This window comes from Thamnophis sirtalis, unplaced genomic scaffold, assembly GCF_051295495.1.
Source record: "Thamnophis sirtalis isolate CommonGarterSnake01/CBP01778 unplaced genomic scaffold, rThaSir2_p1.2 scaffold_2, whole genome shotgun sequence".
Classification (NCBI taxonomy): Eukaryota; Metazoa; Chordata; class Lepidosauria; order Squamata; family Natricidae; genus Thamnophis; species Thamnophis sirtalis.
The window spans coordinates 62,654,890-62,673,361 of record NW_028261382.1 but is presented as its reverse complement, the minus strand read 5'-3'; the positions used below and the strand labels follow the sequence as shown (position 1 = coordinate 62,673,361).

Here is an 18,472-nt window from a genome sequence, read left to right as displayed (position 1 = left end):
CTCTCTGAGCTTGGTGTCTTTTTTGAAGATATTTCATTACCAAACTAGATAACATCATCAGTGTTAAAAAAGAGGAGGAGGACTGTGCAGTCCTTGGTGCTCTCTGAGCTTGCTTGTTTTCTTATAGACATTTCAGTAACTAACTAACATCAGCAGTGCTAGAAGGGAGTGAGATTTGGAAGGAGGAGGAGGACTGGAGGGTCTGATGTGCTCTGAGCTTGGGGGATGTTCTTGCAGACATTTCATTACCCAACTAAGTAACATCAGGAGTGCTTGAAGGGAGTGAGATTTGCGAGGAGGAGGAGGAATCCTTCGTGCTCTTTGAACTTGGTGATTTTCTTGCAGACATTTCAATGCCCAACTAGATAACATCATCAGTTTTAGAAGTAAGCAGAGTTTGCTCTCTGTTTATATATTAAATTCCTTTTAAACTACGGTATATAAACCAAAAGCAAACCCTTCACCCTTCTAGCAGTGATAGTGTTACCTAGTTTGGTAATGAAACGTCTGCAAGAAAACCACCAAACGTAGTGAGCATTAAGCAATTACATTAGTTACTGGATGTAGCAAGTCAAAATTAATGTCCCAGCTAATTCCTTTATGCAAAACCCACAATTACACTGTCTCACTTGAACCAGAATATTTATGAGCCAACCTTCTGAAGAAATGAACTATTTCTATTTTCAATAAAGTTGATCTTACCACCTCTGTGTGCGTTTAAATGTTGGTGCAATTAAATTTCACTGTCACAAATCCTTTGATTGGAGGATGTGTGTTTGTTCATTGTTATTGTTGTCATTATTATTGTTGTTGTTGATGCTGTTACATATACTACACAACTTCCAATAGCTCTGCAGCCAAAAGGTATTAATTTGGTTTAACGACGGACATCAACTAAAGGAGAAATTATTACCTTGCATTAAAGATAAAGATTCAATTTAGAGATTCCACTCAGAGGGATTCAATTAAATGTTAATCAAATCAGAAGATTGGACTGAATTAAATCAGATACTTCTGGATACATTTGGATAATTTGGACACATCTGTGCATGGCCAAAAACCATTTTTCTTAGGGGATTGGGAAGTCTTATTCAAATCAATTTCATAACTTTGTTTGGATTATTGAAATCAGATCAATGCAAATATTAAAGCTGAGATCTTTGGGGTTTTTTTTTAAAGGAAAAAAAGTCCAAACCAATCTTAGTCTCACACTTGAATCAAACCAATGATTTGAATTTGATAGTGTCTGATGTACACTGACCAATTGCTTTTTTGTATCTTGTGGTTTATAAAATAAGTTGTTCAGAGTTAATGGGGAATACAGCTGTCACAATTAGAAAACAGAAGAAGGGTTTTTTCCTGCAGGTGTGTTTTGCAAAATTTCCACCACCCAGAACTAAATTGCACTGGGAAATCGTTCTCTGAGCTTTTATCGTGGATAATAAATACACAGATTAGTCTACAGCTGGTCCATTTCATTTCTGCATGTTAGTTACTCAATTTCTCCCATACCATTTAAACTGGAATCTGCAATTAAACACACACATACACATGTCACAAATGCTACCAGAAGTCACACCTAAAAATGGGTTTCTCCCCCTTATTCAACTAGCATTCACAAGATGTCTACACACGGCTTTTAACAATTCTACAGGTAGCCCACAATGTATGACCCAGTGGTGGGATTCTTTTTTTTTTTTTTACTACCAATTCTGTGGGCGTGGCGTGGCTTGGTGGGCATAAGAGGTGGGTTTCTGCTGGTTCGCCCCAGATTGGGTGAATCAGAAGTAGCGGTGGCGGAAGACTCTGCCCACCCTCCCGGATGCTTCTGTGCATGCACAGAAGCGTTGCACACATGCACGAGCCAGAGAAGGAATAATGGATGGAAACTGGTCAAGGAGAGATTCAACCTGGAAATAAGGAGGAATTTCCTGACGGGGAAACCCATGGAACAGAAGTTGCCTTTAGAAGTTGTGGGAGCTTCATCCCTGGAGGCTTTCAGGAAGAGACTGGACTGCCATCTGTCAGAAATGGTGTAGGGCAGGGGGTTGGAATAGATGACCCACAAGGTCTCTTCCAACTCTGTTAATCAGTTATTTGCACCAAATGGATCATTTAACCATGGGGGAAACATCAAACGCATATAAATGTTTGTATGTTGCATGGATGTTGATCCTTGTTTGATTGGTCCCCTGGGAGCCTGGTGCAATTCCCTTTTGGGAGAGGGCTGAAGGGAAGAAAAATGAGCAAACACTTGCTTCTTACTCCCGTTCAGCTTCCTCCATCAAGACTGATTCAATTTTCTTTGCGGTTGTTATTCACTTAGCCTCCCGTTTGTTCCCGGCAATTCTGGGAGATGGAAGTGGAGTTCCAAATGAGCTACCAGAAACGTTGGAAACAGCTTCTCCACCTCTTCTGTTGCTCAAAGGGATAGTTGAGATTGAACCGTGATGTAAAATGCTTGGTTGGGGCCAATGATAGCCCTTTTTCTCACAACGGAAACTGTCCACTTGGACTGCACAAAACGCTTCGTCAAGGTTAATTCCAGCTGCACTGCTGAGGCCCTAATAGATGTAATAGATACCGTCAATCCTGCAAGACCCTTAATAGATTAAAGTCACTAGGCCTGAAAATTCAGCAGCTAGATCAGCACCTTGGAGAGCAACTGGGGGGGGAGTTGCTCTCCAAGGTCTGTGATTGATCAGAGGTACCATTCAATCAACTGTGATTAATCAGAAGTGCCATTCTGTTCCTTTACAGTTTACAAATTAACAGAGTTGGAGGTCATCTAGTCCAACCCCCCACCCAAGCAGGAGACCCTACACCATTTCTGACAGATGACAGTCCAGTCTCTTCCTGAAAGCTTCCAGGGATGAAGCTCCCACAACTTCTGAAGGCAATTTCTGTTCCATTCCAAGCTGTTCCATTCTTTGTAACGACCCTGAACAGAACAGAATAACTGAGTTGGAAGGGACCTTGGAGGTCTTCTAGTCCAACCCCCCCCTACTCAGGCAGGAAACCCTATACCATTTCAGATAAATGTCTATCCAATCTCTTCTTGTTTCCGAACACCCATTTCTTTTTATGGCAAGCCATTCCACTTGTTAATTGTTCTCACTGTTTAGGAAATTTCTAGGTTGCTTCTCTCCTTGATAAGTTTCCATTTATTCTTTCTTGTCTTGCCTTTCTCTGCTTTGGAAAATAGCTTGCCCCTCCCGTTCAGAGGACGTGTTGAAAAGCAAACAGCACAACCACACTGTAGCTTTGTATCTTGCACGAACCCAACCTGTGATTAATTTAGAGTCCCGTGTGCTGTGCCAACTTCAAAAACAACTGGATTAAGGGATTAAGCCATGGTTCAGCTCCTGGTGGAAGAATTATCATGGGAAAACAGCCCATAATTATGTAGAGATGACATCTCAGCAGGGAGTTACAGCTTCCAGAGGGCATTAGAAAGCAAAACAAGGCAGGGTGGTAGCCCTGCCTCTTCCAAGGTGAGTTGTAGACTTTGAGGAATCCTTTCCTGATTGTTCCTTGTTTTGTTTTTATGGTGGAGAAATGGCCATTTGGGGACTTGTCTGCTAAACTTGAAGGACATTTAGAAAGTTCTAGGCCCTGAATTTCATTGGAATCCTTTCCCATTCTGTGTTGGATTCAGGTTAGAGGTCCAAACCTTCCAGATACGCGGACTTCCAACTCCCACGATTCTCAGCAGTCGCATTCCTGGTTGTGGAATTCTGGGAGTTGAAGTCCACATTTTGGAGGTCATCCAGACCAGTTGTGGGATTCAAAAATTTTACTATGGTTCTGTGAGTATGGCTTGTTGGGCATGGGTTGGTGGGCATGGGTGTGGCAGGGGAAGGTTACTGCAAAATCCCCATTCCCTCCTGATCAGCTGGGACTTGGGAGGCAGAGAATAGATGGGGGCGGGGCCAGTCAGAGGTGATATTTACCGGTTCTCTGAATTACTCAAACTTTCCATTACTGGTCCTCCAGAACTGGTCAGATCCTGCTGAATAACACCCCTGATCCAGGCTGAAGAAAATTAGGGACTTCTCTGCTAAACTTGAAGAAGAGAACACTTTGAAGGTTGCACACACTGAACTTCATCTGAATCCTTTTCCATTCTGTGTCAGATACAGTTTAGAGACCAAACCCTCCAGATGTGCGGACTTCAACTCCAACAATTCTCAGCACTCGCATTCCTGCCTGTGGAATTCTGGAGGTTGAAGTCCACATTTTGGGGGACATCCAGGCTGAGGGAAATTACTCCAGGTTCAAAGACACTTACTGTCAGGCCTGGAAGCCATCTTTTACATTTGGGCCTTCAGGCCTGCCACACTTTCTGCTGTGGGAAACTGGGAGGGGGGATTATATGGAGAGATATAATCAAAATAACATTCCTTTCTCAGAGAGTCAAGGAGGTATTGCCCTGCCCCTGGAGTGGCATGCCTGGGAGGCATCTCCAGTTGGGACGGTGCCTGATTAGACCATGTGATGGAGATCTGGGTGCTGGGCATGGGCTTGGTCTTTCAATTGGGTGGGGAAAACCTGGAAGCTTTCAGATTCGGGTTTTCCCAGATGGGCCAATATGACATCTCGAATAAAATGGGACTTTGAGGAATCTCAAGCGTCGGAGTCTTCTCTCATTGGGGGTGTTATTTGGAACCCTGACACCTAAACTTCTTCACAAGTTTCCAGCGCTCTTCCGTGGAAGTGCTAAAATTCATTCTAGAATCTTCTAGCCACAAAATACACTTTGCCCTACTTTCATTTTCTCCTCTCCTCCTTTCAGCTACCATGTTTTCCCCAAAATAAGACAGGTTCTTATTTTCTTTTGACACCCCCCCCCAAAAAATAAACGCTTGGCCTTATTTTCAGGGAGGTCTTATTATTTTTGAGGTGCAGGAGGCGGCGAGCGTGGTCACCTCATGGCTGTTGCTGTGTTGCAATATTTTCGGGGAGGGCTTATTTTGGGGGGAGGCCTTACTTTAGTGCATGCACTCAAAAGCCTGATTGGGTTTATTATCTGGAAAGGTTTTATTTTGGGGGAAACAGGGAAAGTGGAACCAGTAACATGCTATAAAATGCTCTCTTGTTGGTGTGGGCTGAATACACCACACTGTTTTTCCCCTTCCACTCTTCCCCCCAGCCAGGCTGTCACTTAGGCACAGGATTCATTCATCAAGCCTAAAATTACTGCTGTATTTAATCTTCTGAAAGAGAACACAATCGAATTATGATGATGTGCGAAGAACGATAATCTGCCAGAATTTTTTTAAAAAACAACAACAACAACGAACACACATACCCGCCAACTTCTCCGAAATGCCTGCCACCCCTAATAGGCCAACTGAGTCTAATAAGAAAGAGACGCATAGGACAAAGGTGCAAAGCATCTGCATAATAAAAACTGTCCTCATCTTTTTTTCAGATTGAATGAAATCTAATTACATGCCATATTGATTGTTGTGTATTACCGAGAGAGAGAGAGAGAGAGAGAGACGGCTAGGAGGGTGGGGGGTGAGAAGAGAAAAAGGAGGTGGGGGCAGACAAGCAATTACAGTAAAATTGCAAGCTGACCCTCTGAATTGCTTTTGGCATTAAAAGAACTGTGCGCATCCCAGGGAGGTGAAGCCTTTATTTTTCACCCCCTAACTCTTCCCATTAAATTATGGTCTCTGCGGTTATCTGTGGAAATCTGTAGAGGAAATCTAGTCAATTATGTCTACAGGTTGATGTGAACTCATTAGAGGAAAGATTAAGTTCTGTTGAACTCGGTAGGACTTGCTTTTGGATAAATGGGCAACTCGTTGCATAGCAGGTGTAACCAGTGGTGGGATTCAAATATTTTAACAACCGGTTCTCTGCTCTGATGATGTCTTCCAATAACCAGTTCACCAAATTGCTCAGAAAGTTAACAACCGGTTCTCCTGGAGTAGCAATAGCAATAGCAGTTAGACTTATATACCGCTTCATAGGGCTTTCAGCCCTCTCTAAGCGGTTTACAGAGTCAGCATATTGCCCCCACAGTCTGGGTCCTCATTTCACCCACCTCGGAAGGATGGAAGGCTGAATCAACCTTGAGCCGGTGAGATTAGAACCGCTGAACTGCAGGTAGCAGTCAGCTGAAGTGGCCTGCAGTACTGCACCCTAACCACTGCGGCACCTCGCTCTTGGAGTGGTGCGAACCAGCTAAATCCCACCGCTGGGTGTAACCATGGCTCGATCGCATCTCACTGTGAGTCTCTTCCTCTTCATGGGTGTTGAGGAGGTCTACAAGCAGAGGTGGTATTCAGCCAGTTCTGACCAGTTCTGGAGAACCGGTAGCGGAAATTTTAAGTAGTTCAGAGAACCAACAAATACAACCTCTGGCTGGTCTCGCCCCCATCTATTCTCTGCCTGCTGAGTCCCAGCTGATTGGGAGGAAATGGAGATTTTACAGTGGCCTTCCTCTGCCATTCCCAGCAAGCCATGCCCAGCAAGCCATGCCCAGCAAGCCATGCCATGCCCAGCAAGCCACGCCCATAGAACCGGTAGTAAAAAAATTGAATCAGCACTGTTTACAAGTGTTTAGCCTGGCGCCTTAACCACTAGACCAAACTGGCAATAGGCACCTTTTTTTAATTGGAAACTGAAAATATACACTACACTGTGATGTCTTCCTGCTGTACAACTTGGCCTAGATTCATTATAGACTTTTGATATAGACTTTCTCCCAAGGAGCACACATATCTTTATAGAACTTTATAGATCGATCTCTCTCTTCTCTCTCTCTCCTTCCCTCTCTCTTCCCCTCCCTCTCTCTTTGTCTCTCTCTCTCCCTCTCTCACTCCCTCTCCTCCTCCTCCTTTCTCTTTGACTGCCACTGCAGACATTGAAGGAAAGGCAATGTGTATATAGAATTCAAGTGAGCCATTTCCTTATCACATCCTTAGGTCCCAGCTATGTCCTCCATGCCCCCCCTCCCTCCCCAATGTCTCATTCTGATGAAACTGGAAGAAGCTAGATGATCTGTTACCATCCTGCCATCCAGCCTCAGGTGGAAGGAATGCACCTGTCGAAGGCAGGTTGTTTGAATAACATAAATAACCCATGTTTAAACAGCCTCGCTCCCAAAGGTCGAAGCCCACTATGTGAGCCGCTGTAAAATAATCTTGTCATTGCCTTGCGAGTCCCCGACAGTGGTCACTCAACTCTCCCCTTTCTATTAAAGGACAAACACAGCGTGTTAACCAATAGAGAGGTTGATGGAGTGCATCAGACGGAGCTGCTGTGCAAAATTCAGGCACTGGAGTTGAAAAAGAAAAGAAGAAGAAGAAGGGGGGAAAAAGGCAATTTCCGTGGTTCCATCCAGACAACATGCTTTTCACTGACAACATCTCAGAAGGTTTCTGTAAGGCGAATATGCAAAGAACGTGAGAGACGAAAAATCAATCGCTGGCAAAAAAAAATGGTTTGAGGCACTAATTCGGCCTGGGCAGATATTCCATTATTATTATATAATTGTATCACAGCGGCCAGTTATTTCGCCGGATTTGGCATTAGTCGGGCCCCACCCAGGGGCCTAGGACATCGTAACGTATTTTCGTAATATGCGTGCAGGAAAAAGCCACATTATTATTATTATTATTATTATTATTATTATTATTATTATTATTATTATTATTATTATTATTATTATTATTAAATCTTTGATGAGATTCACAGCCTTTGGGGCTGGTTGGTAGCTCAACAGCTCGAGTCCTATCCAAGGACCTAGGAACTGTTAAGGTAACGTCAGAGGATATAAGCTGTTCCAAGTAGGGTGGGATTTTGTAGAATCAGAATGTTCAAGTCTGATAAATTTAGAATTTCCAAATAGCGAAGTAGCCCTTTAGGTATTGCTCCAAGGGCTCCAATTACAATCGGGACAACACACAATTTCTTTTTCCACAGTCGCTCAACTTCAATTTGCAAGTCCCTGTACTTTGTGATTTTTTCTTGTTGTTTATCTTCAATTTGCGCATCACCAGGTATTGCAATATCAATGAACCATATTTTTTTCTTTTCAACTATTGTTATGTCAGGTATGTTGTGGGCCAAGTGCCTGTCAGTCTGAATTCTGAAGTCCCACAAGATCTTGACTTTCTCATTCTCTAAAACCTTCTGAACCTGATGTTCCCAGTGGTTTTTGGCATAAACGTTTGGCACAATTTCCAGTGAATGATCTTAGCAACACAGTCATGGCATTGTAGGTAGTCAGTTTGTGAAATTTCAAGTATTGAAATTTTCAAGTATTTCAAGTATTAGCCATGCATAGCTTAGCTTTTCCAATTTTCATCTCGCTTCTCAATTACTTCTTTGTTATATTCAGCTTTCGACTTAGTTATCTTCAAAAGCCTCCTTTAGTTACTTCCTTAATCATTGGTTCGTTGTTGTTGTTGTTGTTGTTTTTGTTTTTGTTGTTGTTGTACTTCTCTCAAACAAAAAAAGCTTAGCTCAAATTTGGTGAAGTCTAGTACAATTCAACATTCTGTACCAGAACATTTTAAGTTCTGCAGGCAACATTTGTTCCTCAAGGCAGGCCCAGTAGCAATATTGAGTAGACTTACTCAACAGTAAATCTATGTTGCATTGAGGGGGAGTTATTTCCAGACTAGTGAGCAGCTTGACAGCATAAATCTCTACAGGAAGATTGAACATTGCTTTCTAGAACATAGAATTAAAATGTTGGAAGGCACCTTGGAGGTCTTCTAGTCCAACCCCCTGCTCAGGCAAGAGATCCTATGCGATTTCAGACACATGGCTGTCCGTTCTCTTCTTTAAAACCTCCAGTATTGGAGCACCCACAACTTCTGAAGGCAAGCCATTCTACTGATTAATTGTTCTTACTGTCAGGAAGTTTCTCCTAAATTCCAGGTTGCTTCTCTCCTTAGGGCTAAGTGAACCTTAGCCATCTCCTTTTATTGTGTTTTGTATGCTTCAAAAGAGTTAGGATGGCCAATAAAGGAGAATATTTGTAGCTCAGGGTTGAAATGAAGGGACCTGGGGGTTCTCTGAGCTTGGTGGTTTTCTTGAAGACAATTTATGACCCAAGCTAGGTAACATCATCAGTGCTAGATGATTATCAGTAGTTTGGGCAATGAAACATCTGCACGAAAACCACCAAGCTCAAACAGCACCAAGGACTGCCAAGTTCTCCTCCTCCTCCTTCTCCTCCTCCTTTGCAAATTCTACTCCCTTCTAGTATTGATGATGTTGCCTAGTTGGGTTAAGAAATGTCTGTAAGAAAACAACCAAGCTCAGAGAGCACCAAAGACTCCACAGCTCTCCTCCTCCTCCTTCCTCCACCACCACCCCACACCGCCCACTCCCTTCTAATACTGATGATGTTGCCTAGTTCAGGCAATGAAACATCTGCAAAAAATCCACCAAGCTCAGAGAACACCAAGGACTGCAGAGTTCTCTTCCTCCTCTTCTCAACACCCCCCCTCCCTTCTATTACATTACCTAGTTTGGGTAATGCAGTTTCTGAAAGAAAAGCACACCAAGCACAGAGAGCACCGAGTTAGGATGAGAGAGAGCAAAATGGAGGAACATTCCCTGCCTTCTGCAGTTCCAGAAATTAGGAATGGGGGAGACTGAAGTGTGAAAATTTAGAAGCACAGAGGCAATGTGCCAAACTACTCAACTTTCTCTGCAAGATCTAAACTAGACATTTCTATCCAGCCTGCAAATTACCTCCAAACAATATAAATCAAGTCTGTTTCCATTAGAGATCTGCTTATATGGAGGGGGGGGGAGTACTGTATGCTTTATTTGTTTATCCTAAAACTGTGTGTGTGTGTGTGTGTGTGTGTGTGTGTGTGTGTGTGTGTGTGTGTGTGTCTCTGTGTCTGTGTATCACATACATGCATACATATAGACACACACAACCACACACACACACATCCTGTTTCTACTAAAATAAGCTCTCCCTCGAAAATAAGCCCTCCCTGGAAATATTGCAACACAGCAGCAGCCATGAGGTGACCACGTTCAGTCTCCTGCACCTCAAAAATAATAAGACCTCCCCGAAAATAAGGCTTATTTAGGGTGTCAAAAGAAAATAAGACCCTGTCTTATTTTGGGGGAAAAACAGTATGTAAAGGTAAATGTTCCCCTCACACATATGTGCTAGTCGTTCCCGACTCTAGGGGATGGTGCTAATTTCCGTTTCAAAGCCGAAGATGTCTCCGTGGTCATGTGGCCAGCATGACTCAACGCCGAAGGCACACCAAAAGTGGTTCCTATTTTTCTACTTGGATTTTTTATGTGCTTTCAAACTGCTAGGTTGGCAGAAGCCGGGACAAGTAACGGGAGCTCACTCCATTACATGGTGCTAGGGATTCGAACTGCTAAACTGCTGACCTTTGCATTTTTAATGTGCTTTTGAACTCCTAGGTTGGCAGAAGCTGGGACAAGTAACGGGAGCTCACTCCGTTTCGCGGCCCTAGGGATTTGAACTGCCAAACTGCCGATCTTTCTGATTGACAAGCTCAGCATCTTGGCCACTGAGCCACCGTGACCCATTTTTAAAAAACCATATATACATACCTATCAGGGGTGTGTTGTTGCCGGTGTTACTGCTGGTTCGCTTCTCTCTCACGCCCACAATTGCCTGTAAAATGTTCTGCGCATGGGCAGATCACTATAAAAGGACAAAAATTCATGCTGGCAACACCAGCGGTGAAAGGGGAACCAGTTCGGAGGTGTGGCCAGCCTGAGCCAGTGCTGGAAAGGCAAAAAAATTGGGAGGGGTGTGTGTCTTTCTATTTGGTTTATAGATTGTTCTTTCAACTGCTGAGGAATCTTTTATAACTTCTCTCTTTGTGACTCCTCGCTGAGAGAACTAACTTAAGAATTAGCGACTTGCCTCAAGGTTCTTCTGTGGATCCAGGACTAAGTAGGAAGTGGAGTTTAAATCTCCCAACAATAAAAACAATAAAAACAGTTGCCTGTGGTTAACAAACATAGTTTAGGGGAAAATGTATTCTGTCTTTTTTTTTCTTCTTTCTTACTCTTCTTCCCAGCCTCGCTGCATTGCTCAGGGTAGTTTGCAGCAATTAAAAGTGAAAATAAACAAAATAAAGCAAGAGTGTGAAAATGAGAAACAGACTTTAGCAGGGAAAAGACATCTAAATTGAAGGTCCCTCAGCTTAAAAAAAGGGGGGGGGAGAGGGGAAATCACAGGCCCTGCAAGATGAGAGCAAATACAAAGGAGTAAGCCCTCGACTTACGGACTTACGACCAAACTTTCCATTGCTAAGTGAGGTTAAGTGAGCTTTGCCCCATTTTACAACTTGCTGTCAGGCCTGCAGTCATATTCCTTTTAAGATCTTTGGCCTGCCACACTCTCTATTATTTTACTATGCTATTTCATTAGTTGGGTGATTGGGAGGGGGAATAGTAAGGAGTAGAACTGTAGAATGTGTTGTTGTCAAAATAGAACATTCCTTTCTAGAAGCCCAAGGTCATCCTTTGTCTCCGCACCTGACCGGAACTGGATGGATGGAAATGCAAGCATGGCAGAAGAAGATTGGACCATGTGATGGACTTGTGGGTGTGGGGGCAAGGTCTTAGCAGTTAGCAATAGCAGTTAGACTTATATACCGCTTCATAGGGCTTTCAGCCCTCTCTAAGCAGTTTACAGAGTTAGCATATTGCCCCCACAGTCTGGGTCCTCATTTCATCCACCTTGGAAGGATGGAAGGCTGAGTCAACCTTGAGCCGGTGAGATTAGAACTGCTGAACTGCAGGTAACAGTCAGCTGAAGTGGCCTGCAGTACTGCACCCTAACCACTGCGCCACCTCGGCTCTATAACTTTCTTGAACTTTCAACTGATTGGAAAACCCAGGAAGCTTTCAGATTCAGGTTTTCCACAGTTTGTACCAACGTGTCTCTCTTATTAAATTAGAACTTTGATGAAAGCTCTGCCTTGAACTCTGATTTAATCCTGGATGGTATTTGGAACGCTGACACTTCCTTTCTGCATTTGTGAGGTTGATCGCTGCGGTTGTTATATTAGTCACACAGTTGTTAAATGAATCTGGCATCCCCCTTGGACTGTTCTTGTCATGAGGTCACAAAAGGGGGAAATCACGAGCATCCCCCTTGGACTGTTCTTGTCATGAGGTCACAAAAGGGGAAAATTACGAGACCCCGGGACATTATAAACCGTCGTAAAGGTGAGTCACTGAAGCCAAGAGTCTGAATTTTGATTGTGTGACCTGGTCGGTGCTACTATAGTCGTAAATGCGAAAAACGGTCATAACCTGTAATTCTCCAAATGTAAGCGTTCAACTTCCAGGCTCTACACAGCAAGAACCTGAAACCAGGGTTCCATGTCTAGACATAGAGAAACTGAAATAAGGAGGGGAGAAGTACATATATAATGTATGTATACCGAGGTGGAAATGTTATACAGAACGAATTGCAAAAAATATTTTTTTCAAATACAAATACAATAGCAGAGTTGGAAGGGACCTTGGAGGTGTTCTAGTCCAACCCCCTGTCTAGGCAGGAAACCCTATACCATTCCTGACAAATGGCTATCCAGCATCTTCTTAAAGACTTCCAGTGTTGGAGTATTCACAACTTCTGGAGGCAAGCTGTTCCATTTATTAATTGTTCTAACTGTCAGGAAATTTCTCCTCAGTTCTAAGTTGCTTCTCTCCTTGATTAGTTTCCACCCATTGCTTCTTGTTCTACTCTCAGGTGCCTTGGAGAATAGCTTGACTCTCTCTTCTTTGGGGCAGCCCCTGAGATATTGGAAGACTGCTATCATGTCTCCCCTAGTCCTTTTTTTCATTAGACTAGACATACCCAGTTCCTGCAACTGTTCTTCCTATGTTTTAGTCTCCAGTCCCCTAATCCTCTTTCTTGCTCTTCTCTGCACTCTTTCTAGAGTCTCCACATCTTTTCTATATTGTGGTGACCAAAACTGGATGCAGTATTCCAAGTGGGGCCTTACCACGGCATTATAAAGTGGTATTAATACTTCACGTGATCTTGATTCTATCCCTCTGTTTATGTAGCCTAGAACTGTGTTGGCTTTTTGGGCAGCTGCTGCACCCTCCTGGCTCATATTTAAATGGTTGTCCACTAGGACTCCAAGATCCCTCTCACAGGTAGTAGTAACTGTGAATGGGATCTTGGAGTCCTTTTTCTTTTTTGTCTTTTTTTAAACCTTTCAATAAAATATTTTAATAATACAAATAAAAATAAAAGGCATCACATGAGTCAGTTATTGAAAGGAGCATGGCTGAAACCCAACCCAGGTGGCCAGGAAGACCCAAGAGAGGACAGCCCAACCAAGATTCCACTTCCTTAGGGTCTTGCATAAAAGCAACAACTGATGACATCCTTTTACCGGTACACAATAGAAAGCGTCCTCACTCAATGCATCACGGTATGGCATGCTGGTTTGACAGCTGTGGATAGAAAGACACTACAGAGAGTGGTGAGGACAGCACAAAACATTATGTGCTGTCCCCTGATACCACTAGGGCTCATCACCTTAGGAGAGTGAGGAAAATCCTCAGGGACAACTCACAGTCTGGATGGCACTTCTTTACCCTCGTACCATCGGGAAGCAGGTATAGAAGCATAGGTAGCCACAAAAATAGGCTGAGGAACAGTTTCTATCCGTGGGCTGTTGGACTCCTGAATGTGAAATAACATCACAACTATGTAGTATGATGGACTGGCACAACGTGTAACATGTTCACACTGGTGCACTAGGATTGGGTGTTGGGTTATGGATTTTCTGTCTTCACTGTGAGTTGTATTGTGGTGTGTGTGTGTGTGTGTGTTTGTGTGTGTGTGTGTGTGTGTGTGTGTGTGTGCTGAGGGAGCTCAACCAATCTCATTGTACATATGTTGTGCATTGACAAATAAATAATTCAAAGTCCAGTCCCTCCCCCCAAATTGGAAGGGAATTTAGGACCGTGGGATGCAAACTCTTTCTAGACCAAAAAGATTTCTTTATTTCACATCGGAAGTGCACACAAACTGCAAGAAAGGGTAGTCTTCTGACATTCTTAAGACTTTCCGCATTAGTAACTCAATAATCCTTCCGGTTTTATAACTCGCTGGAGAGCCGGACCCATCGTTTAGAAACCATCAAACCTACCTTGCAAAAGCTAATCAATAAACTGATTTTTGTGGTTAATCAAGGACCGGAAGCAAGCTAGTAACCAAATGGTGAGGCACATTGCCTTGTGTCCCTCAGAAATAGGAGAGGGACCGATAGTTCATGGTGAGGATTGCTTGTTTGAGATATTCCTCCATTTTATGTCTGACACAACTATGACATCAACAAGTCTCCAAATTCTCATTTAAATCAGTGTGCTTTACACAGCACTAAAGGTAAGGTTCCCCTTACACATGTGTGCTAGTCATTCCCGACTCTAGGGGGCATCTCCATTTCAAAGCTGAAGAGCCAATGCTGTCTGAAGACATCACTGTGGTCAGGTGGCCGGCATGACTCAACACCAAAGGCACACGGAGCGCTGTTCCCTTCCCACCAAAGGTGATCTCTATTTTTCTACTTCCATTTTTACATGTTTTTGAACTGCTAGGTTGGCAGAAGCTGGGACAAGTAATGGGAGCTCACTCCATTATGCAGCACTAGGGATTCGAACTGCTGAACTGCCAACCTTTCTGATTGGCAAGCTCAGCGTCTTAGCCACTAAGCCACCACATCCCTCTACACAGCCGTACACCAGTTTAACTGTAACTAATCCTGAAGTAGGACACTTTGTCTTATAAATGCCTCTCAAACTTTTGCTAAGTATCATTGAAGTATGTCCCAAAGATGATTTTTTCAAGAGGCAACTGGACTTCCTTGTTTTTCTTTGAAGACATTTTGCTTGTCATCCAAGAAGCTTCTTCAGCTCTGACTGGCCACTCTTTGGATGACAGCAAAGTCCACATTTTGGACAGAGAGGACCGCTGGTTTGAAATAAGGTCAAAGAGGCCATCAATGTCAAAATTGAACAGCCCTCTCTCAACGGGTAGGGGGGAAGGGATATAACATTATCTATCTACAATCTACATCATATATCTCCAGTTTACAACACAGTCCTTTCAACAGTTCCAAGAAGCCTCCACACCCATTTGCACCACTCTGATCCTGAAGACACAGATAAACCTCCAGGTGGCCTCAACAGCTCTCTAAAAGAATGCAGATGACCAGTTGTCTGCAAGGAGTATAAATCCTTCCATTCCCCACCACCCAATCAGAGCTGAAGAAGCTTCTTGGATGAGAAACAAAACATCTTCAAAGAAAAACAACAAAGTCCAGTTGCCTCCTGATAAAAGCACCTGTGGGAAAACCATGACCTGGATGACTGAGAATCTCAACAGAAATCATTGAAGTGTAATGTGTCCTAGGCTTTTATATTGAACTGTAAAATCAAATGCTCCTATCAGATAGTGGACAGTAAAAAAAAGAGTAGGATCAATATAATCAGGTTGAGTCAGCTTGATTTAAACCATGCAATAACTGGGATTTAATTCATGTACATCAAATTACTATTATTTTATTAAACAACCTCTTCCAGGTAGTGTAAGAGGAGCGGTGAGAGGAGAGAAAACTGGAAAAGCTTACATTTGCCCTAATGAGAACTAGGAACAGGAATGGTAGCTAATAGGTTAAAAGAAATGCTGAAGAACAGCAAGAAACAGGATAAATTTACTGCTAATATAGCAGTGCAGCCTGTTCCTGTAAATCTAGTTTGAGAACTTGAAAAGTGCTTTACAGCATCCATTGGAGACCCAACAGAAAGGACACCGTTAGCCATTAAAAGAAAAGGTGGCTTCAGAATTAAATATTTCTTCCTTTTAGTTCACTGGGCCTCCGTTCAAGCCATTTGGGCATCTCCAACTTTTTAATGATGACCAGCTGTTCTCACACACAGTTCTTCACATCTTCTAGCATCAAACCACCAACTAAGATATGTGAAGGAGCTGCCACGCAGTAATCCTGCTGCATTGCTTCAAACAGATGGGTTGTCTGTAGTGTTGGCAAAAGAACTGTAAATACCAAGAAGCAGCTGGCATGGAGTCACTTTGAGGGAAGGGACTTAGTCAAAAATTGTATCCTTCCTCCCCCTCCTATTGCTTGGCTTGTTCAGCAAAGCATCAAGGCAATGGCTCCACAGTCAAGCACATCATTGTTCCAACAAAAAACATCCCATGTTCTACCTTTATTTCACTGCCAACCACCAATGGAATGAGCCTTGATGGTATGGGACCACACCCAAATCAATTGAGTCCATCCTTTCCATTGTATCTTCCACCACCAAGGGAAGATGCTCTCATCAATGGCATAAGACAGCCTGTCTCCACAACACCACATTACAGGATCTCAGGATCTTCCCTTCTCCAAACATGCTCTCAATTCTGCAAATTCAGTTCAGATGTACACAGTCCATGCAATGAGAAATCAAGGAGGGCACCTTTACATACAAGCCCATTTTACAGAGAAGGCTGAGAGGTCACATCAGGTGAGACTACCAAAAGACATGACCCTGTAATGTGTGAGGAGCTGGCCACAGATTTTTGAACTGTAACTCTAGTCCTCTGGCCAAACTGAATGAAAATTTCTTTGGAACTAACTGAGATTGTAAAATAAACCTACTGGTGTAGATTGGCTGTGTACAGCTTGAGTTTTGTTGGTTATCCAGATTGTTTGCAGGAGCCTTTAAAAAATAATGGATAGCAAGTCTGAACTACTGCATTGGCCCCCAACTTAGCTTCCTCTTGTGAAAAGTTTAGCACCAGCTCAACATGGAATTCTAGAATAAATAATGCACAGGAAGGGACATGGATCTGAATTTCCCATGCTTTACTCCACTTTTGCTCAAATCTTAGTAAAGACAGTGATTGGATAGAAGATAGCACAGCTTGTCCCAAGCTTTAGAAAACTCCACAATCGCCATGTCTCTGACTCACATTTTCGTACCTTTAGCGAGCTCTTTAGGCAGCCCTATTCAGCAATCAAATGACACCCCCCTCCAAATTTGCTCAGCCAACTTCCCCCATTCTCCCCTCCCTTCCTCACCATTGAGTTGGTTGTACACCACCTCTTCCAGATGATCCAACCGTTGGAGGATGGCTTCCCTGTCTAGTAGGGCTCCCACTTTGGCATTCCGTCCCCTCATCCGTCGGTCGGCGCTCCGGACGATCTGCACCAGCTCCTGGGAGCGGTCCTGGATCCTGCAGTAGACCGAGAAGAGGATGATGCCCACGAAAACCAAGATGTTCACCGTCAATAAAGTTTTGATTTTCCTGGCCACCGCCATGGAAGCTGCTGGGTCGAGAAGGCATCAAGGCATGGCAGCTCCAGGAAGCTGGGGCAGCATTCGGAGGCAAGCGGTCTTTCCCTGCCTGCGGATGGTGGATGGAAGGGCTGAGGAGGGGGGAGACAGCTGGGGAAGGGGCGGGTGGGAAAAGCGGGAAGTAGGAAGTCCTGAGATATTCCCCTTCCCACGACTTCTGGATGCGAGAGAGGAAGGGGGCAGCCCAAGGCGAGTCAACGCATTGGCGGCGGCACGGAGCTGTCCGTTTCAGCACCACGGCGTTCCAAGCAGCAGCCGCTGAACCTCGGTCTCCTTCGGCGTCTTGTTTCTCCCCCGCGTCTCTCTTGGCGGCTCTAGAAAGGGGAAGGGGCTGAGGACCGCTTTGACTGAGGATAGGGGGGGTTGAGGCACGCCCGGGCGGGGTAGGGAGGGCAGGGGGCACCAGCCAAAAGCAAGGACCCAGCGCCAACGCAGGCCAGCCGGCTTGGGCAGAAGAAGGAAGAGAAGGTAAAACGGGATGCGCCCACAGCTGGAACGAGTGTCAGGGCTGGGGATGGGGGAAGGCGAAGGTGAGGAGGGGAGGCGATCCTGCGCGGTGGTTGCCTGCCTGCCTGCCCGCCCGCCTCCCCTTGCGCGCGTCCTCGCACGCCTGCGTGCGCGGGGGTGATGGGCTCGGTTGCTGGCTCTCTCTGCTTCGCTCCCCGCGCACAGCGCAGGGGCGAAGTCACATGGTATTTGGGGAGGGAAAGGAGAGAGGAGTGGGGAGGGGGGCGAGGGAGGAAAACTCTCCTGCATTCGCGCGGCCTCGCCGGGGGATCGGCTCCCCTGCGGGGTGGGGGTTGGGGATCTCTCCATCCCGCCTTCCTCCCCCTCCAAGACAAAGCGGGAGGTGGAACGGAGCTGCCGGATTACCTTGCTCCCCCCAGTGTTAAAACCTTTGGTTTGGGGGGGTTGTTCCTAAATATTTTTCTCCCTACGTGTGGGAAGGTGGGTATCCCTTTCTTCGCCTGTGCCGGACCGCGGTGCCAACAGCAATACCTGTCCAAACACCAAGCCTCTGAGCATGCAAAGAGTACTTCTCCCATCGCCAATGCTGCCAACCATTCTCTGATTCCTTTCTGCAGAGGCAGAATTGATGGCTCAC

General features: G+C 44.5%; 1 protein-coding gene across 1 annotated transcript in view; it reads right to left on the bottom strand.

Annotated features, from left to right (window-relative positions):
- GALNT9 (polypeptide N-acetylgalactosaminyltransferase 9) overlaps positions 1 to 17,951 on the bottom strand; it is a 140,492-nt gene extending 122,541 nt beyond the window's left edge. The window contains 1 exon segment of the mRNA XM_087705783.1: positions 17,091 to 17,951. Coding sequence (XP_087561909.1) covers positions 17,091 to 17,331 — 241 coding nt within the window. The 5' untranslated portion in view covers positions 17,332 to 17,951.
- Between the last annotated feature and the right edge of the window lie 521 nt (positions 17,952 to 18,472).